Raw genomic sequence first — 22,822 nt, 5'->3', positions numbered from 1 at the left:
CATTATTACATCACTACTAAAAAAACCTAAACTTGACCCCTTGGCTTGTGAGTTACAGGCCTATCTCTAACTTGCCTTTCTTAGGCAAAATTCTAGAGAAAGTTGTTTATAAGCAACTTTGCACCTATTTGTCTCAAAACTCTATATTTGATGCCTATCAATCTGGGTTTCGGGTAAATCACAGCACAGAAACTGCTCTAGTCAGAGTTGTAAATGACCTTATGGCGGCCTTACATTGTACGATTTTGGTCTGTTTTCACAGTCGGCGACTAAATTCGGACAGAAGTCATGGGAGTTGTACTGGAATCGTGGCGCGCTCCCGTCAACTAGATCGTTTAGTGTAAGGTGCCAATCTTAGCGGTTTTAAGTCAGTCTTTTTCTAGTTTTGCCGTTACAACAATAGCAAACATGTTTGATATTATCGCAAGTCTTTTTAGTCGTGGCTCATGCAAATAGTGACATGAACAATATAAAAACCAATAGTGACCTCGACACCAAACAGGAAGGGGCAAATTAGGTGACAGCTGTAGCTATATGATTATTTGTTATTTCATTTCTTTTAAATTATTAGTCGGCTATTCCATGTGACAGAACAATTATATCTGTTAGGGATATCACACATGCAGGAACACGAAAAAATTACTTTGATATGAGTAGGCCATCATATGAGTTCCTGTTGATATGTAGTGCACGATGGAAATAATTTAGCAGTCTTGTAAATAGTGACCCTGCATGATCCCTAGTTGTTGCAAAATCATAGTCTGTGACTCAACAACTCTATCACTTGTCTTTAGATGTGAGAGGGTCTGAGACTGTAGTCTTTCAAAAATCTTTTCCAAATATTTGCCTTTCAGTGTAAGGAGGGCTTTAGAATTGCGACTGACAATCACAAAATGTTGATTCTTGTTCTCCTTGATCTAAGGGGGCGTCTACACGACGCCGGTTTTTGTTAAACCGGTGAGGTTTTGTTATCGGTTACGCCTTGCGTGTACACGACGCCGGCAGTTTAGGAGACTGTAACCGATAGTTTTTGAAAACGGCTTCCGAAGTGGGAATTTTTGAAACCGCCGGCTAACTTTCGCCGTGTAGACGCCTGTAGGTGCGAAGCCGGCAATTTTATGACGACATAGCCCCACCTCTCAACTCAGCCATGGCACTCGACTTGACACGCTGCTTGTCAAAACAAACTAAACCATATATTTATCATATTAAAATGTTTTTTTTCTTTCCCCTGTCATGATTTATTTGCACAATGTAGCCTATCAGCCTTTTGTGGCTAAGTTAGAAGCACACGTTAGCTTAACTTGGTTAAACATTTGCTTACTGCATGTTAATGTTTTCTCCAGTGGTGCTCAGACCTAATGCAATGCGTAGGCTAAGCATTTGAAATTTCACATAGCAGTCACATACCTTGAAAATGATCTTTATTAGTTTAACAGTTGAATTGAAAACCGAATTGTCTGTAGTCTCCTTATTTCATGCGACTGCTTAAAGGTGCCATGTGTAAGAATTGAGGTAGAAATATCCAAAAAATTAGCTACACACATCAAAAGAACGAGAAGAAATAAGGGCGATGGTCATTAAAAAATGACAAGGTATAGTGCTGCAGATATAATCAACCTGAATTAGCATGCTAAATTACTAGCCACAGCCCGACAGGTGTCATAATACTAGTTTCGGCCATGGGAGGCGGTATGCGGGCAACATAACCGCCAGCCAAACTGCAATACACGTTTCTCAGTTGTTACTCTAGGGTAGACCAACTCACTTTCTGGAGGTATACTGTCCCCATCTTTTATGGAATGTGGAGTATGAATTGATTTTTTTGGCGGACATTACACATGGCACCTTTAAAGGAGAATTCCGGTGTGATATTGACCTAAAGTGTGTTGAAACATGATACCGAGTGTGAACGTATGTCTCATCGGCCATCTCGGCTTGTCCCCTGCACTCCAAAATCTGGCGCTAGTTAGCCGATGCTACCAACAGCTTTTTCAACGGTGGTGCTTCGGCATCGGGCTAGCCATGCAAATAAATCACTGTTTTACACCATTTACGAGGCTCAGTGTATCTCCACACTTCATTGGTAGACTTCCGAGGGCCCTGACATTTAAAACGAGACATTGAGAACTTTGAAAAAGCATTGGTAGTTTACTTACAAGACGATTTATACAGACAGTATCTTCACGGAGTTTAGCGTTTGCAGCCATCTTGAATTTAGTCACGATAAGTTGAGCGAAGAGTAAGAATGAACAGGTATGATAAGGGATCAGATTCCAAAAATAATTCTGTGGAAATGCATGGATTCCAGTTTCTTCCAATAGCAGCAACTGGAATCTCCATTGACATTAGTGCAGCGAGGGTTTACTCGGGGGGGATTTCCCCCCCTCCCCCTTGCAATAATCGAACGCGGAAATTGTCGAACGTTTGCGCCTCTCGCTCCGCTTTAACCCTCTCTGCTCTAACCTTTCTGTGGTCTGTGGCCTCCTGTCTTTACAGGATTCTGAAAAATGAGTACACGCATTTATCTCCAGTCATTTAGAATAATGTAAAGCATTCTGTGCTGGTCTAAAAAAACAAACTTCAACTTATCCAAAATGCAGATGCTAGAGTACTTACTAGAACATCTAAATTCAATCATATCATCCCTATTCTTAAATCACTTCACTGGCTCCCATTTAAACAAATAATGGAGTTCAAAATGCTCCTTCTTGTCTTTAAATCATTAAGCGGCCTTGCCCCAGCCTATATTTCCGATATGATCTCTTTTTATGATCCAACCCGTTACTTAAAGAAGCCCTATGCAGGTCTGGTTATTCCTTCGCTGTTTCTGGGTTTGCGCCTGATTTGGGCTCGCATTTTTCACGACATAGCTCCCCCTGCAGCTTCAGTAGCAAGTGACTGCTACGCTAAACCCCCACTAGCTAACGAGCTAGCCATCAAGAAACCAAGCTAAACACATACAAGGCTCACAATAAAATGGTCGAGCAAACACATTGTTCAAGAGACTATCAAACCACATTACAAAAACGAAGTTCACCCAAGGGTAGGCTACTTACAATTTCAACAACAACAAAGCCAAGTCAGAGTCCGTTTTGCAGTCTTCTTAGAAACTACAATCTAACTACATTTTCGAGGCGCGATTGGATACTTCCGCTGAGTCACATCCGGATTTGTTCGGACCGTGACCAGAAAGTTGCATATTCGTTTTTTCCGCGGAGAAGGGTCGTTTGGTCCACCCACCAAACGACCCAAAAAGTGTTGTAGAACCATCAGAACGACTCTCAATCTGCATAATTAAGGTAGGTTTTGCTAAAATTTGCTAAAGAAGGGCTTCTTTAAGGTCCTCCAGTAAATGTCTCCTCACGACCCCCAGAGTAAACAGTAATGCAGCACATGGTGCCTTTAGTTACTGTGCCCCAATCCTCTGGAATAGCCTACCTCTGGAATTTAGGTATTTTTTGTTTTTTTCTTTTCTTTTGCTAAGTGTGTTTGTTTATTTTAGAAAATTTAATGACAATTCTCCACTCAAAGCACATTGTGTCTATGTATGGCATATGAAATGTGCTATACAAATAAACTGACTGTCAGGGTTGACGGATAGGACCCAAGTGCAAGACTCCTCCAGGCAGAAATTAGAAAAACTCACTTTATTAACTAACCGGCAGGACTTCAACAGTGTAAACAGAGAGACAATCCGACAAGGAACAGAGAAACAGGAGGGTAGAAATACACATACCAATTAACAGAAAGACAGAGGACTGGACAAAACCAACGAGACAATAACAGGGAACAGGTGAGGAAGCAGAAACGTAGGAAAAACTAACAAGACAGGAAGCACAGACCAAATAAGGAGATGGGGTGGAGACAAAGACAGGTGACAGGCAGGTAACACAAAGCACATGGGGAACCAGGCAACACAGCACACAGGACACTACACAAAGTTGCCACCAGGGTGGCACAAAGTCATTCCATCCAGACAGATCCTGACACTGACTTGACTGATGTTCCAGATACTCAACTAGCTCAAAGGAAGGCCAATTTTATAGCTTCTCTAATCAGCACAACAGTTTTCAGCTGTGCTTATATAATTGCACGAGGGTTTTCTAATCATCAAATGTTCCAATAAAATTAGCCATTTCCACCTAGAATAGTAATTTACCACATTAACAATGTCTAGACTGTATTTCTGATTAATTTAATGTTATCTTCACTGAAAAACAGTGCTTTTCTTTCAAAAATAAGGACATTTCTAAGGGACCCCAAACTTTTGAACTGTAGTGTACATTCTGCACTTGTACAATATAAAACTTGGGATAATCAAAGCAGCGCTAACTTGCCATTTTCACACTACTCTTGCTCACCGGTTTGACATACCCAAACGTCTGACCATCGGCTAGGTGTGTGCTGTCTCTAAGCAATCAATTGCCCCCTCCACCCACTACACATAAACACAACTTGACAGAAGGACCACTGGTCTTTTCATGTTTAAACCTACACTGTAACTTTGAGATGTACCAAGCTAGCTATTTTAACAATGCATATTATATGTGTCCTGCATGCATATGCATTCAGTATACATTCACTTGCCATGTATTGCCAAGATGACACTAATGCAATACTAATAATGTCCATAAGGTGGCACCAAAGGCAAATGTATAATCTTTCACTAAACTGGTAGTTAGACAAGACACACAAATGACCTGTAAACTAAAGGTTGAGGTAGGTCGAGTTAAGACTCAATTGAATGTGTAACAATAAAACAAATGGTAGAACTGTAAAGTGCTGATGATGACTGAACTGGACTAGTACAGTTTCAAGGCCAATAAAATGCATACTCTATGATCCTCCATAGTGGCATCTAGAAGCTACTTAGCAGAGAGCATGTGGCACAAGTCAGGCAAGAGGCAAAGTTCAACATAAAAAAAAATGTCTACAAGATGTGAGCAGGACTTAGTGGAATTATCAGAGGCTAATCAAGCTGCTTTACATTAACAAGAATAGAAAATGCAAGAAACTCTTGCACTGAACTGAAACTAAATCTTGTGATAATATAACCCAAGCATGTTTAATCGGCTTAAAGCCAGAGGCTTTGCCATTGATTAGCCTATTAATGAGTAGCATGAATAAAAATGGGAAATAATGCACATTGTTCCCATCGGATGAGGTTTAGCCTAATTAGAGGACAGAGGAAACAGTGCCTGGGAACAGCTAGTCCTTTGAAGAGGCTGAGAGCCATTAATCTTGGGTGTGTGAAGGGGGGGGGGGGGTCATTAGACTGGGTAACCGTAGAAACCAGACACTAGATCTGGGGAATACACAGTACCTAAGCTTAACTCTGTGCCTACCTGAAAAATGCACCCAAAGAATGCAGGAAGAGTCTTTTGAGTGTCTATAAATCTGCCGTATAGTACTGACCAAAAATAAATACTCTAGATAGACTAACGTGGCCTCACTGGCATGAGCTGTTTCTCAATAGAGATGGTACAAGGCTAGTGGACTGGGTATCCAGAATGTTAATATTGCTATCAAATTTACAATAAAATAAAGCTAAGCATGTGGGCTATTAGACCACAGTTTGAGACTCAGTGCACTGCTGTTATCCTAGTCTACTAGAAAATATTTTAGATAGTCTGATGTGGTAAAAGATACCGTCATAGCTAAATGTATTGGTACCCTTACAGATTAGACTGAGGCCTAGTCCACACGTACCAAACCGATCTTTTTTTCCTCCGTCTTCCCTGAAACTGTATCAAGAACATTTGCGTTCAAACGGATCCACCCAACACGTTACTTCATATCCCAGGCCTATAGGTGGCACTGTTTCTTTACAGAAATTGACCAAAGCTTGCACGCTGTGGCTATACAAACAGACAGAATAGGCTACGATGAAAATGTCTAGTACAAAAAAACTGAATTGTTTGTGTGGACTGACGGTGAACTGTCAACTGTAGTCAACTGTAAAACTAATAAACTTCATTTTTATGGTTTGTGAAGGGTGCAGTCCCGTCCTTTATTCGGCTAACGCAGGTACAAATAATCTCCTTTACTTTCTTTGGTTGTAGGATAGTCCACGATTCACATTAGTTTTGGCTATCACCGCAAGTGCATAGGCTACTAAACGCTAGGCCTACCCAAGTTGTAGGCTATTCCGTCGGCACATTTATAATATTGCTATAATACCTTCGTTAGTAACAGTCGATACTTTTGCCTGCATCATATCGCGCATTCGCATTTAGTGCGCATTTACCATAGGCTTAACATGATTCTAAGGGTCTTTGTATGTTCATATCTGACTTCACTAGACTATGAATGCATTTATTTATGTTGTAAGACATGTAAAATAAATGAATGACACCGGCACTACGCACAAATTAATTTAAACTTACACCGCACTTCCCTAATAACTTCTGACTAGTTCTCTCGCGTCACTAGGTCTTTTCACACAGAGATTACGCTAAATTTGCGGGAAGAGGAGACGTCTTTTTGCCGCAAAGTGTCTGAAAGCAAGGTGAAAATTTGCTGGCCTGCTTATCTGTTCACATGATGCGGCATTTGGGGAGGCAGGATCAGCTAGCAAATTAAAATGTGACGTGCAACAGGGGGCGTGTAGAGTGATAGTCCTTATACTTACAACTGGACCCGCGTCACACAGAGCAGGTTGTTTGCGCCATGCCCCTTTTGAGGGGAAAACATTCCCTCAGAACAAGCCAGAGTGAACCGGTAGACATGTACCAACCACACAGCTAAGAACCCCTCCCTGAGTTTCTTTTGCCTACCATGTCCTCAAAAAAATCCTGACAGAAGAAAATTATGGCTACAAGCCATAAGAAGAGAAGACCGTATGACACTTATGGTCACTGAGTGGGGTTGTTGCACCACTTCGTACTCGGGAGACTGAAGGGACATGTTTTTATATTAATTGAATTAAGCTTTTGTAGGTATCTTTCACGGTCAACGACCGGCAAAGTGGTTATGTATTGAGTGGTCATATTGATTTGTGGTATTTTTTTGTTATTATTTACTCCTGCGATTTCTGTACGAATTACGTTTATTGACCCTAATTTGCGTTGGAGTTAATGAGAGGGGTTGTTTGTTTTCCCCCCGAAAGGGGCGGGAACGTTTGTCACGAGTCAAGTTCCCGGATGTGCCGGTCTAACGTATTATGCGTGGGCCTTCAGATGCAGCAGGTGTGTGATTTCCAAAACCATGGCGGGAGAACCGACTGCAGTTTGGTTAGCTTGCATTTGTAGTAGCCTACCCTACAAATGCAAGTGAAGTTGCTTTGCTGTTGCTTAGAATGTTAGATTCTTGCGATTGATGTCTTCAGACAATAAAAAGTAATTTGAAAGGGAAATAGAAGAGAAGAGTTGCCCCCTGCGTTGGCCGTGATTCCCCATTGAAAATCAGAGGTTCACAGGCTAGTGGCCTTGGTCAGTGGCGCCGCCAGCCGTAATCCTGTACGCACTGTGCGTACAATTTTTCAACGCTTTATTCATGAAATCATTCAATATTACAACAATAAAAATAGCTTGTGTACTGTCTTAATTGAAACATGCTTCGCGCACAAATGATAGCCTAGGGCAAAGAGAATGGACATCTCAACATAAGTATACATGAAGATGATGATTGGTGTAAACTTTGTCACACGACGTGATAAGACAGTTCTGGCGCTTACAAACGCAACGTTTCATTCAGTCATACATCATTCAAGCATAGTGCTCGTCATGAAAAGAAAACAGCAGCTTAATATGCTATTTTTCAGGTGTTTAACAATAGGCGCACTATTTATTTAATTATTAGGCATTGCATCCTACAGTCACTCTGTTTGGAACATCGCAGTTCGGGTTGATAAGTTAATGCGAGTAGGCCTATGGATCGTCTCAAAGTTTGGGACAACCAAACAGCAGTGTAGGCTAAGCAAATCCTAATTGTTAGGTTACCTACCATAGCTGTCTTTTCTCTAGGCCTAGGCCTATCGGAAATCGCGACATAAGCTCATTGGTTTCTTTTTTCTTTTCTTTCTTGTTCGCATGTAGTGAAGCGATAATGCATTTAAAGCACATCATGTGAGCCAGAGCCGATATGGCCAGAGCTGCTGCTATGTAAAGGTATTTCTGTCCCACCCAAATTTGCTGAACTACTTGCGAAGTAGCCTATTCATCACAGACATCACATGCATCACACACGAAAGAGCTTTTTCTCAGCTTTTAAACAATGTTAGCGGTTAGTTGTTGTGGTAAACGGTTCGCGAGAAAATTAACTTTAATTTAATATTTTCTGCGCCGTCTCCCTACCCATTCATCTTGGTGGAATACTTCGCGAACTTTCCCTCAACACATGACAAACCATATATCAGAATAAACAGCAGACCTTACCGAACACAAAGGTGTAAAGCATTCACCTGTACAGTTAGCCATTCCAGATTAATCCGTTTTTAAATTTACAGCAATGTCTATATGCATGTCTCCAACTTTGGGGTTCACAATGTGTTTAAATTGTTCAGTAGGCCTACATGATTTTATAACAGGGCAAATGCAAAATAAATGTTACAAATATCGCCTAGATATCTGTAAGCATTACAATCAGAGGATATACGTATATAGGGCAGACAGACGCTCATGAGTTCATGCTTTGTTTTATCGCTGGATTTTAGGATAGCCTATTATGGCAACCGAGCTACAGTCAACTCTAGCAGGCATTAAATGACTGGAGACTTTGTGAATTTAAAGATTTACATAATGTGCTGTCTCTGCTATTGCTGCTTTTGATCAGTTAGATTTATTTGCAATCTCCTGTGGTGGGCTGGACATAGCATCTAAATGCCCGCCCAGATTCCCCTTTCCGCCTTGACCCATTCACACTGGTGCCGGAACGAAAAAACTCGGCAAAATGTCTAGGGGGCTTAGTAAATTTGGCGAGACACTTTGTCCCGCCGTTCCGCCTCGGTCTATGTGAAAGGGACAGTCGTTCCGCGATTCTGGTACATAAAATCACGGCGATTTTGGCAGTGTGAAAAGGCCTACTGTTCAGTCCACCAAGTCATGGCGCTGCGCAGCACCAGTTGTGATATTTATCCTACTGAGTCTAATCGTAATGTCATGTATGAAAACTAGTATTGTTAGGCAATACCTACTATAAGTGTCAAGTCCAAGGCAGCGGAGGTGTGGCGAAGACATCATCAATACGCAAGTATGCGGTTTCGCCGTCCAAACGAACTCACAAGGGCTACGGTTTCAGATTTTTCCACCCTGGGACCAGGTTTCAAAAAAAGTGCGGTTTCGGGCAGTGCATTTACAGGATTCGTTTGGACGATCGCCAAGACGAAGCAAAACCGGTGCGTTTAACCCAAAAAGCGTCTCCATGTGGACGGGGCCTGAAAGACCAATTCTTCCTTAAAGGAGAATTCCGGTGTGATATTGACCTAAAGTGTATCGAAACATGATACCGAGTGTGAACGTATGTCTCATAGCCCATCTCGACTTGTCCCCTGCACTCCAAAATCTGGCGCTAGTTAGCCGATGCTACCAACAACTTTTTCAGTAGTGGTGCTTCGGCATCGGGCTAGCCATGCAAATAAATCACTGTTTTACACCCATTTACGAGGCTCAATGTATCTCCACACTTCATTGGTAGACTTCCTAGGGCCCTGACATTTAAAACGAGACATTGAGAACTTTGAAAAAGCACTGGTAGTTTACTTACAAGACGATTTATACAGACAGTATCTTCACGAAGTTTAACGTTTGCAGCCATCTTGAATTTAGTCACGATAAGTCGAGCAAAGAGTAAGAATGAACAGGTATGATAAGGGATCAGATTCCAAAAATAATTCAGTGGAAATGCATGGATTCCAGTTTCTTCCAGTAGCTGCAACTGGAATCCATGCATTTCCACTGAATTATTTTTGGAATCTGATCCCTTATCATAGCTGTTCATTCTTACTCGTTGCTCGACTTATCGTGACTAAATTCAAGATGGCTGCAAACGCTAAACTTCGTGAAGATACTGTCTGTATAAATCGTCTTGTAAGTAAACTACCAGTGCTTTTTCAAAGTTCTCAATGTCTCGTTTTAAATGTCAGGGCCCTCGGAAGTCTACCAATGAAGTGTGGAGATACATTGAGCCTCGTAAATGGGTGTAAAACAGTGATTTATTTGCATGGCTAGCCCGATGCCGAAGCACCACTATTGAAAAAGATGTTGGTAGCATCGGCTAACTAGCGCCAGATTTTGGAGTGCAGGGGACAAGCCGAGATGGGCTATGAGACATACGTTCACACTCGGTATCATGTTTCGATACACTTTAGGTCAATATCACACCGGAATTCTCCTTTAAAAGGGATGAAATTCAAAGCAGTTTTCAAATATATAGCAGTGCACGCTTTGGTATGCACTAAAACAAAGCAAAGAACGTTTGAAAAGAGATTATTTGTTGTTTATTTCACAAAGATATTCTAAAATGGCCACAGATTTTTAAGTACCCCTAAAAAAAAGAAGATAAACTATTGGACTTTCTATTGTATTAAATCCCGCCCACAATTCTGCCTCAACATTAATCTCGAGTATCCAGAAGCTCGCATCATGCTGAATGAACTCAACATTAACGTAAAGCTCAGATCAAGCAAGGGAAGTGACTAGTATCTTGAATTGGCACTGAATTGCCACTATCTGACTCAGTTAATCCCGCTTTTCTACCTTGACACTGTCTCAAGCACCACTAAGTACAGGTTGGCCAAAGGGTGAAGGTGAGGCCAGAAACCCGCGGACTATAGCCCTGAGGAAGCCCTGTGGCCAAGCACCAGAAGTGATAACGGGGAAGCCGCAATTCCCCCAGCTTTGGCCCGACGGTGGGGGAGGGGCATATGAGTCGAGAGTCCAGTTCAAAATTACCTGTCGACTCACTTATAAGGTAAAGGGTACCATAATCATTGCTCCTATTCTGTTAAATGAAGAGTCAAAAGCGAAGTCTGATTTGCATTAAACATAGAATAAACAATGATGAAAGTCAGATTCTTCAAATATTTCAGAAAAAAAATTGAGAGTTGTTCTTTTGTGGAAGTGTATCAACAATTTGCCACAACTTTAGTTAGTGCTACAGCATCTATTCTAAATCAGTAAGACCAATGCAGTATGATAATGCATTCACTCTAAAAGATCAACAATGACAAAAATGTACAGTTCCCTTGGCCTTTGGAATTAAAATAGCCCCACATCATAACATACCCTTCGCCATACCTAGAGATATCATGGTTTTATTCAGTTAGCCTAAAAGCTCAATGCAAAATCAAACCAGCTATTAGGTTAACTGAAATAAAAGCATGATATCTCTAGGTATGGTGAAGGGATGTTATGATATGGGACTATTTTAATTCCAAAGGCCAAGATAAAGTTATCAGGATGCATAGTATCCTGGATCCATGAAATAACTGTCCTTTAAAAATAAATATCTGCCTGCCTCTATGGGAATTTAACATAAGGGTTTCCTTACTTATGCCCCCTGTATTTTAAGGAATAACATTTATTTATTTATGATACATGATTCATTCACAAAAAAATTGGTATCCTTAATGCCTTAATTTAAAAAATTAGGAAAAATCCAACCTTTAAGACCAATTTCGAAAAGATGATTTTTATTCCTCTTTTTAGTCAACTTTAGCATGGGTGCCTAAACTTATAAATGCACACCACTATACATTGTTGTAATTTTTTTGTCCATGCAATACCTGACTGACGGGACAGAAATTCCTGTGCATGAACCAAGAATTGAATTTAATTTCACTGATAGAGCGCCAAAACATTACACATGGCGCTTTACAAATGTTAGACAATCAGAGAAAAGAAAAGAAGGCCCATGGGTAACAGGGGCGAGGAAAAACGAATTGGAGATACATATAGGAAGAAACCGCGAGCAGATCCACGACTCAAGAGCCTGACCCATCTGCCTAGGATCAGTTACAGAACAGTAAGGTCTGTATACATGATAAATGGATTTATTCAGATGTAGAGAATAGTGGTGTTTAAAACCACCTGAGGTGTATGTTACAAGAGGTGGGTTACATATCCGGTATGCATGAATCCTATTTAGTGTCAGAAAGTTCAAATAGTGTAGGAAATGGAATTGTCCAGGAGTTGTCATATCACTTATCACTAGAACACGGATTATCTAAACAAATTAAAAATGCCTAGAGCTGGTGTTACTGGTGTTTGTGTGTCAATGAAAAACAGATGCTACAAAACAAACCCAATAACCTAACATTTAATATGAGAAGTATTTATTTAACTTCCTTACCTGTCTCTTTATAACTGCAAGACTCTCTCTAGCCTGGTTTAAAAGCCCATCCAGCGTTTTAGGGTTGTCCACGGCAAGGTTCTCTCTAAAGCCATCTTTCACTCTGCGAAGTGCATAAGTCCTAGGTGTTCAAATAATCATTATTAATGAGGTGTTTGTAATAACAACAAATAATGTACATGAACGACTCTAATCACATTTATGTTTCCGATAACTACGTTTTTAGAAGTTTCGTTGATTAATATCACCAAGCTAACAACGCAGGCATATAACATGTTACAAAATGGGCTCGAAACATGTTAAATAACTTCCATGATAGCCTAGTGCTTGCTGCTACATAAGTCAGTGAATACTAATGGTAGGCTACGCTATAAACAGAATCGACGCATGTTTTCTTGTTCTGACCATGTTAGCCGCGGCCACAACGACCAGTTACTGTTTCTAGCAGCATTACTTTTGTAAGTGATCTCAGTTACTGCTTAGATAACTGACTTTAACAAGGGCATTATACCCATAAAGCTCGTAAGGTAGACATTAGACAGCGAAGAAGCCAGTTAGTGCTGACATTAACACTAACAGCTCACACTAGGTCGCCTACTTAGCTAACGTTGCTAGTTTAGCCATCACGCCCGCAAATACGTCGTCAATATATCATAGATTAATCACAATTGCTTTAGTGATTTGATAACCTTCATCTTACCTGTAGTTGTAAGAGGGGAATTTTTTGCTTTCCCTTATTAGCATCCGATAGAGGGAGAGAACCTGTGCCTTACTGGACGACGCCATGTTTACAAGAGGACCCCAATGCAATGACATAGGAAGTTAGATTATTGCCTGTGTGAGACAATGTAGCCGTCATCAAACTTTGTTAGACTATCCATACTTGTGAAATCAGCGTGTTGCTTCGGCTTTAAACTATTCTAGTCTAGGCCTTACCAAGAGAATAGCACCGTGGTTGAAAATAGACAGAAGATATAGCCTAGGCTAATATCCTTCAGGAAAAAAAAAACAGCCACCGTTATGTCTGTTTATGCTGACATGGATGTATCGTCAGTTTTTTATCATGTGGGCTAATGAGACTGAGAATAAAGACAAAGAAAAGGACATACTGTTTTAAAATCAGTTTGCCACACGCAGGCCTACACTCTGATTTATGTGTTTAATCCAGTCCACCCGGTGAACTCATTCTCAACATTCTCCTGAAGAGGTGATCATAGGCCTAGGTTTCAGACACAGATTCACACAAAGGGGAAACTGCATGCATTTTGAGTAGCCTATCCTATTCTTCAGTGGTGTAAGATAGATAGATAGCCTACTTTATTGATCCCCAGGGGAAATTCAAGGTCTCAGTAGCATACAGACAACACAAACACATTCACTAACAGCAGAAAAAGTAATTAAAAGTATATAATATAAAAAACACAACTAAGCAATAAGGACAGTAGAAGATAAAGAATATACTAAAATACAAATTATACTAACTAACACTTAATCTAAATCAATTCTAAAAACAGTATCCACATAGTGGTGATTAATCAATCAAGAAGCGCTCGCAATGACTGAGGCAGGGACTGAGCCTGTGATTCTCTGTGCATAGTAAGGTAAGGTAAGGTGCTCTGTGTGAGTGAATGTCATGGTGATAGTGCAAATGAGTAAGTCCAACAGTGCAAGAATAAAGTCTATATATCTATATATATAACTATTTTAAGAAAAGGTATAAGTGTGGCCACAGTTCGACTGTGGCATAGAGGGAGGGGTTATGCATATGTGCTAATGTGCTAATATAGCACGCAAACAGTGAGGCAGACAGACAGTGGTAAAAAGTGGCTAGTGGACAGACAGTATCCAAACATGGAGGGGGTGAAGAGGCAGACAGACTATGCAGAGAAGTCTATCTCTCCTCTTTCCTTAAGTGAAGCATTGAACAGTTCATTGGCCCTGGGGACAAATGACTTCTGGGATGGTGTGATATTTCCTTCCTGTAGCCTACTGCTGTTTTGAAAGTCACCCCTTCTGAGCATGTTGGCTATCGAGCTATGGAGCATAGGCCTATGGATTAGGCCTATATGTGAACAGACACTCTAGGAATCCACACATTTCACATTTCTGCAGCCAAATGGCTTCTCATGCAACTTGAATTTGCTGCAATTAATTAATTGTTAACTAGATGTACCGCAGAGCGGTACAAAATATGACCGCCGCCCAGTCCAGCACATTTTTTCCACAAAAATAAATCACGCTGAAAGGCCTATATGATTCTAACTGTCTCACTAAATTGCATTATCCACACTCAATTCTCACTGGTATCTGCTAGACAACAAGTACCAAAACACGATTAGTTCATAGATTTCACATGTAAAATTCATTTTATACAACCCCACCCCCATCTTGCCTGTTCATAATTCTGAGAAATTCTTGAATTGTGTGCATGTGTGCGTGCACACGTTTATGTTTATGTGTGTGGGTGTGTGTGTGTGTGTGTGTGTGTGTGCGTGCTTGTGTGTTTGTCTGCGTATGTGTGTTTGTGCATGTGCATGTGCATGCATGCGTACATATGTCTACTGTGTGAGTATGTGTCATACGTATGATTACTGTGAATGTATGTGTGTGCGTGTGTATCTGTTTATGCACATGTGTGCACATGGAATGGGTTAACATGACTCCTGGAGGCAAACATACAGAAAAAAATTGTCATCCTAGGCCCCACGGTTCTCAGATATTCACAAAAAACTGTGTCTGCCCTACCCTCCTTTCGGGGGGTCCAGTCCAGCGGGGGGGCTACAGATCAAAACGAAAAACGATGGTTCCATGCTATCCATGTGGGGTTACATGCCCACCAAGTTTCGTGTACCCCGGTCTTTCAGTGTCCCAGGAATCCTTGTTGGTGTACGGTCACTAAATGTACACATAAATCATTTTATTGTAAGGCCCCCCATGAACGAAAGTTCACAAAACTTGGCATGCACGGCGGTCATAATAATTAAATATGCTATTATGAAACCACATAGGTCAAATCTGAAACTTCTAAAGAACCGTCTTTGCTGAATATGGATTCAAATTTGGTTTGACAAAACCCCTCAGGTCTCATAATGATGTTAAAATTCATGTGAGGAACTGAACGTGCTCACACTGCTGGCGTCTGGGCATTAAGAGTCTGTCAGCCTTTAGCTTACAGATAGGCCCAAGCCATAACTGAAGTACCGGTAGCTTCTACTGCAGAGAGAATTTCTTGCAGCATCCTTTACATGTTTCATTTTCTGCCACCAGATGGGAGTATTTTGCAGGAGTTCAACAGAGCATTATGTAGTGTTTTACATACAATCGGCCCTATAGATAGATAGATAGATAGATACTTTATTGATCCCCAAGGGGAAATTCAGGAATCTTATCTTACCTATCTTTGTCAATAAACAATTTCTGTTTTTTTTTTCTTTTTTGTTAGACTGATTGAGTTGGATTTACACTAGAAACATCAAGGAAAATGTAGCCTACTCCATCACACAATATCAAACATTAAGAGATAATTGTGGATCAGTCTGTATTCACAGCCATGCTTTGAGATATGCCTTAACCCAACTTTACATGGTTGCTGTGCTGTTTAGTCATGTTTGATTTTTAGTGACTAACTGTAAGTGTCACACATGGATATGAGTCCATAGCATTTTTTCCCAAGAGACATTTATGAGCAATTTATGCAAATCTCTAGTGTCAGTGATGTTGTAATGATGACTAGGTTGTTTCGATAATTGGCAGTGTTATTATTTGCTCCTAATAACCGTCATTAATTCTCATGATTTAAGGCATGCTGGGAGGATAGTGGATCGGAACACTTGGAAACTGAAACTGAGGATGGGTTGTGTAGCAGTGTTGGGCTAGGATTTCAGGTAGGAGACAAGACAATTATTGATGAAATAATATCTGTAAGGTAGGTCCCATTGATGGATTGGCTGATTGAAAGCTGTTGAGAGAGAGAGAAAGAGAGAAAGTGAGAGAGAGAGTTGAGGCAATTGTAACTGCTATCCCTCATTAAGGGGAGTATAGTGTATGCTTTTGGCCCATATCTGACAGTGGCTGACAGCAGGACTCCCTTGGGTGTGCCCCAGCATTCTTCTGAAACATATGGGACCCAGTGTTAATCACACACACACACACACACACACACACACACACACACACACACACACACACACCCTAGCATCACAGTTTTGTACCCAGGGGTAAAGAGGAGGAGAGGGAGGGGAAAGGAGCACAGGAGGGCACAGGCTTTGCCTGCCTAGTGTCTGTCTTAAGGACCTCTTGTCAAAGCATTGAAGCAGCACCAGTTTTTAAGTGTAGTTTGCTTGAAGCGTGTTCAGCCATTTCCCTGTTCTCGGTCTCAGTCACTATTTTTTAGCTAAAAAGTACTTGCCTTTTATTTACTCATAAAATTCAGTTCTTGCCTTTGTTTGACAGTGTTAACAGATGCCGATAGGAGATGGCTCACTCTTGTTTGTATTCCATTGGGCCTAGTTTTTGTCCAGGGACAGCCTGCGATGCAGGAGGGATATGGACAGACCCACCAGCTCAACCTCCTCAGTTCCTCTGCACAACCCCCCTTCCATTACCACATGCCCCAGTGCCTGTTAAGCCCAGGATAAATATTTGTTTTGTCGGGTGCTTCTTAGCAGCCATTTCCAGCCTTGTATTAGCAAGGAAATTAGCTGATGTGCATGAAGGCTGAAGCAAATGCTCAGTCTTATACTATTGATGAAAGCATGTTTTTTTGTGAGTCAGAATTGATTGCACAAGGTTCTGTGGAGCTCGGATTGCCATTATAAGCACTCTCTTATTGATAATCTATATAGAGTTCATGAAAATATTTAGTCAAATAGATTAATCATTTTAGTAATTGTGTACAATCTTGGTTTTATATCCTAAATGTGCTGAAATGTGTAAGCATTTTGTTACTCAGATAGGCAAACCAGTACACAGGATATTACTGCATATGAGCAACGTCTTATCCCTGCACTCCACCAGGCTGCAATGTGTTTCGCTGCTAACAAGACGGGACAGTTTCACACAGATGGGGGCTGACCGTCCAAAGCAAAGACAGATTGTGGTATTTTAGGATGCGCAGATTGGCAGCATGAGCTCAAGGTCGGCGCGGCTCCACTACCACCCCCTCCAAGCACTCCCTTCCACTCCACCCACGCTCTCATGCCCCCACCCTCTCCAGCCCTCCCTTCCACTCCACCCACGCTCTCATGCCCCCACCCCCTTTCCTTCTCTCCTTCCTCTCCACGCTGCCAGCACTGGGCAGGGGGTAAGTAATGAGCTGTGACTAGGTCCCGCTCGCTCACTGGAGAAAAAGCCAAATGTTTACTCTGTCTAAGACAATGCACAGGGCAAACTGGGGGCCTCTTGACTTCTGCTGCTGGGATACCTCTTGGAGGATCCCAGGGATGACATCTCTGGTGCCCATTAAATTGGTGACAGTTAGATTTATGATATTTCTTCCTGAACCATGCATGCAGAGTGTTAAAAAACACCACTATTTCACCACCATACCATTCAATACTGACAGCTTTAGGTTTGGTTTTTCCTGCCATTAACTTGGAGACATTCTGCTGTATATTTGGCATGGGGGTATTTCAAAACAAAGTGCAAATAATGAAGACATGCTGATGAATGTGAAAGCACCAAAAAAATAGCTGCTGCTGTTGAATTTTGAGCTGAATGTTGGTATGTGCTGAACGAAATGACTGAATCACTATCTTCGATAGGCAGCTCCAAAAATATTCAACTTCATCTGTACTGTTTAATATCCAAAATGAAATGTGTAATTGTTTATAGGATGGGTGATTCACAGCCATCTGTGGCTTTTTTTTTGTGAGTAAAAAAATGCTTAAACATTGTCCAGTGATTCAGGAATGAATTGCCTACTGTTGTTCAGTCACAAATGAAGCTACTTTAAATATGCTGTATGTATCACCAAACATAATACCAGTATATTATTACTAGTATATCAGACATCTCAACAATATCAAAGGCCGGGATGTTCCAACCCCATGTTTAATGACTGCATGTGTGTGTAGTCTGAATGCGATTGAAATTTCAGGATTTCCCCCCTATATCATAACACAGTCTCAACAATATTATGTCTATTACCTACCATTAGTGTTCTTCTTGTAGCCTAGAATTTGTCATTATATCAAGAGTTCTGTTAGTTCATCTGATTAAAAAAAAAAAATGATCACGTGTATGAAAAAGTTGTAGATTGAATACCTTTGTGATGTGAGACACATTACCAATAATAATAATAATAAGTGTGTGACACGCAGTGAACCAGAGTGCTATATTCTTTCCTTAAGGTGAGGTGTATGCTGTGAGGCAAAGTGATGTTGTCATGCCATTGAATTTTGAGGAACCCAATGTTTTTGTACAAAATCTTGAAATATGCTAGAAGGGTTTAAATGCATCTGTGGAAGCTTCTTAATTAAAAACGATTTTAGGTAGTCATATGCACAACCTTTTTTAAATAGTGTTGAGCAACTGCATAAAATCACCCGTCCCAATCAGTGGATATAATAACTTGCCTTTCTTTTGTGCTCAGCTCATGAACACCCGTATGTATAGAAAAGGTATGGGCATATGAAAATGAAATAATGTGTGTGATATTCATCATAATCAGTAAGCATAATTCAGTGTCCCTTGGCATTTTGGTTTGACCTTTGGGGTGCCCCAAAAAGATTGAGAACCTCTGTCCTGTTCTATACATCTTTGGATGATGGGTGATTCCTGGCATGCGGCAAAATCTTAGCTTTATAACCTTTGAAAAAAATCAATATTTGTCATATTTGTAGCATTCTATCCGAATTATGACATGTTTAACTATTAAAGAATACATGTTGACATTAGTAAGCTTATTGACTCAAACTATTAACATATTACACTGCTCTTCACAATGCTTGTAGAACGCTCCATTAACTTGAATGGGATTTCCCAATGTTCTACGGTAAAATATATTCATGTAATTACCACTGAAATGGCAACAGCTTTACGTCTTTCATATCACACCGCAAGTAGTTCGGTCACTTCTAGCATTGAAACTTCATTCAAAAGGCGTTCTATAAATGATCCCAGATCCCTTACATATTTTTGGCGGAATGTACATAACATTCTAATTTAATTCCAAATTCCACCGTGTTTTGTAGACCTTGCGAGATCTATAGAATCTAATGTAAAGTCTAAGGCCTAATTCACACCAAAGATTCACAACGAGACACAACCGTTGCAGAAAGGAGTTGCACTGGTGTCAATTAGATGCTGCACGTCGTTGCAAGCTGTCGCAAAGTGTTCACCATGTCTAGTCAAGTCGCAAAGTGTTCACCGTGTCTAGTCAAGTCGCAAAGTGTTCACCATGTCTAGTGGCAGTTGCAAAGTGTTCACCATTTCTAGTCAAGTCGCAAAGTGTTCACCATGTCTAGTCGCAGTTGCAAGGTTTCAGAATTTTGCAGCAAGTTGCTGGTTTAAAATGTTGCAGCTCATCTCGTCGCGAATCTTTGGTGTGAATTGGGCTTGACAGTGTGAGGCATTTTGAGCCCTAACTCTTTGAATTATCAACATTTAAAAAACAATCCTTCTAGAGATTAACTTTTATAATGATCTCAGACATGATTTTAAAGTGTTTTGATTGGACTTTCTCCATAACATAATCAATCAGGGTGGAACTTTAAGGGTATCCAGTGCAGTTTTGGGTGTTTTTTTCTGCTACTGGGCTCCCCCTACAGTTGTGGAGTATTTGTATTTTACACAATTGAGGTAAACATCACTCATGCTTGCACCCTTCCCCTTAGACATGGTAGGCTACATGTGTATTTGTTTACAAACTGGCAAAGATAGACAATATAATATTACATGATTTCATACAAATAGGCTATTGCACAAATGGCATAAAGCAATGTGTGAATTGGTGAAACTCTGAATCGGGGAAGAGCAAAGTTGCAAGGCTGGTTCTCCAACAGGTAAGGTTCCCCTTAGACATGGTACATGTGTATTTGTTTACAAACCGGCAAAGATAGACAATGTAATATTACATGATTTCATACAAATAGGCTATTGCACATTTGGCATAAAGCAATTGGTGAAACTCTGAATCGGGGGAGAACGAAGTTGCAAGGCTGGTTCTCCGTAGACAGGTAGGGTATGGCTGGATTGATGGATCATTCTTCCTATTACAAGTTTCTTTACCTTCAAAATGACGTAGAAGCTTATGTTAAGAACTTGCATAGGATGCAAGTGACAGTAATTGACTCAGTTTGCAGTTGAATTCCAATTGAAAAATTAATAAATAAATAAATAAATAAATAATGCTCTCACTTCCTGAGAATAGTCTCCTTTGGAATTAAAGTCTTTTCTGGAGGCAAGAAAGTACATACTAACAGGGTGAAAGAGGATGACTTCAGGACCACATAACAAATGAAGAACATGCTAATAAATAATTCTAGTAACACCTACATTTATTTGTTTGAATAGAGACAGTTATTTTGAAGGGAAGTTGAGTACTTTGCACTGTGGGTGATAAGATCAAATGCATATAACTAAAGAGCGTGTTTACAAAATATATATTTTGAATGACCATTATATCTACTGTAGTAATGAAGTGGAATCACTAAATATATAATTTTGAATGACCATTATATCTACTGTAGTAATGAAGTGGAATCACTAAATATATCATTTTGAATGACCATTACATCTACTGTAGTAATGAAGTGGAATCACTAAATATATCATTCAAGATCTTTGTTGTTATTGTGACTCAATTTAGAAAACAATAAGAGTAAGCAAATCATCTGGAGATTAAATATCACCACATACTGGGAATCACCCATCTGTACACCCCCCCGCCCTCTCTGATAGTGCTGATAGCTGTGTATTATTCATACTTCTATCCCCTTCTTTTATGTCCTCAGGGCTCTCTGAGTGACCACTCTTAAGCCTTCTTACACAGAGTATTGTATAATTCATTAGCAGAGAGGACCACAGGAATGAAAAATGCTGGAGAAAGAACATTTAGAGGAGGAAGGAGATAGAGGTGAAGACACTCCTGAAACATTAGATGTAAATCTTTAGATCCTAGATCCAGGCTTGCCAAACGTTCTCAGAGGTTGTTTGTCATCTTTAAATGTGTTTGCATTGATGATTTCATCCTGTGTGTCCTCAGTTCTTGTGCCACTCATTCTGGCCAGCAGTGGCCATCAGACAACTATCCCCCAAACATTCAGAACATTCAGGTAGTTAAACATTTTTTTACATAATTTGTGACTGATTGTTCAAACCCTTGGGTATGAACGCACATGTATCTCTCTCTCCTTTCTGGCTCTTTAAATATGCAGTGCAGCAAATTCACCAGTAGAAGAACTCTGCGTGAGTGTTTGCACTATAAGCATGAGCATGACATCGTCACCACTAGAAGGTCACTGTCACCACCCATACACACACAGTCATCTGTGTGTGGAAGAACTGATATTTAGCTTCCTGGGAACCCGATGAGGTTATGGCTCTACTCATCCATCATCAGCTCTCGTCTTCTGTCCACGTGTCATTCTGCAGGCTGCAGCCTTCTCCTCCTCCAGCCCTACACAACTGGGCACGTTCCACGCTCCTTCAATGCATTGTTTTGATTGTTAAATATGTCATTATTTTATAACCCATGATTATTATATTATATTATATTATATTATATTATATTATATATATATATATATATATATATATATATATATATATATATATATATATATATATATGTAATGTTATAACATAAAATTATATCATAATATGTTTTAAAACATGTTTTTCTTCTGTGTATCAATTGCTTTCACAAGGTTCTGTGCAGTTTTGAGAGTGCTATTATCAACTCTCTCAGGATCCTTTTGAGGGAGTGCCTCTTGTTCCATGGGGTTCCTCTCAGGCAGATGGCAGGTGCACAATATCTGAGCTGGCTGCCCCACTTCAGATAGAGACATCCGCCGTCCACTGTGACAGGGCTTTCAATATTTCAGTAACCTTGCACCCAGCAGGGGAGGGCTTTTTTTCTTTTGTTGCATACAATTTTTAATTTGCGGACATCAAGGTCTACCAATATCTTCTTGCTACAACTGATAAACAGTGTAAAGGGTACTAATAGTCCATAGAGAAACAACATATGAAGAAGGAGTATTTTAATCCTCCACTTCTTCATGGGCTTTTATTGTGATTTCTTGCACATGTTGAGACTGCCTTTGAACAGAGCACTCTGAAACATCTTTTTTTTGTAATTTTCAAGGTCCTTGGTTGATAAAATGAATATTGTTACAGAATGCACTACTACCTGTCCAAAATACAAATATGACCATATGACCAAATGTTCCCGTTTGTATGTTTGTATGTGATAAATGCTATTCAGTCTTCAGCAGATTTGCCCATGTGAAATCACACATTCAAATTATATCTGCCAAGTGTAAAATATTCTAATTAAAGTCTGCCACATCGGCATGGTGAGATTCTG

The 22,822-nt window shown here is 40.3% G+C and overlaps 1 protein-coding gene and 1 long non-coding RNA gene across 2 annotated transcripts in view; one reads left to right on the top strand and one right to left on the bottom strand.

Annotated features, from left to right (window-relative positions):
* lyrm4 (LYR motif containing 4) overlaps nucleotides 1-13,138 on the bottom strand; it is an 18,601-nt gene extending 5,463 nt beyond the window's left edge. The window contains exons 1-2 of the mRNA XM_042075036.1: nucleotides 12,992-13,138; nucleotides 12,292-12,412 (exon numbers count right to left, since the gene is read on the bottom strand). Of these exons, the coding sequence (XP_041930970.1) occupies nucleotides 12,292-12,412; nucleotides 12,992-13,107 (237 nt within the window). The 5' untranslated portion in view covers nucleotides 13,108-13,138. The remainder of the gene's footprint in view (nucleotides 1-12,291; nucleotides 12,413-12,991) is intronic.
* On the top strand, nucleotides 12,422-22,822 carry LOC121695029. The gene is made up of 6 exons (XR_006025986.1): nucleotides 12,422-12,749; nucleotides 16,092-16,175; nucleotides 18,884-18,911; nucleotides 21,304-21,367; nucleotides 21,497-21,566; nucleotides 22,161-22,822. It is a non-coding gene; the product is annotated as an uncharacterized LOC121695029 (long non-coding RNA).

Source organism: Alosa sapidissima, chromosome 1 (assembly GCF_018492685.1).
Source record: "Alosa sapidissima isolate fAloSap1 chromosome 1, fAloSap1.pri, whole genome shotgun sequence".
Classification (NCBI taxonomy): Eukaryota; Metazoa; Chordata; class Actinopteri; order Clupeiformes; family Clupeidae; genus Alosa; species Alosa sapidissima.
The sequence above is the reverse complement of the archived record's forward strand: the minus strand, read 5'-3'. Positions and strand labels throughout refer to the sequence as shown.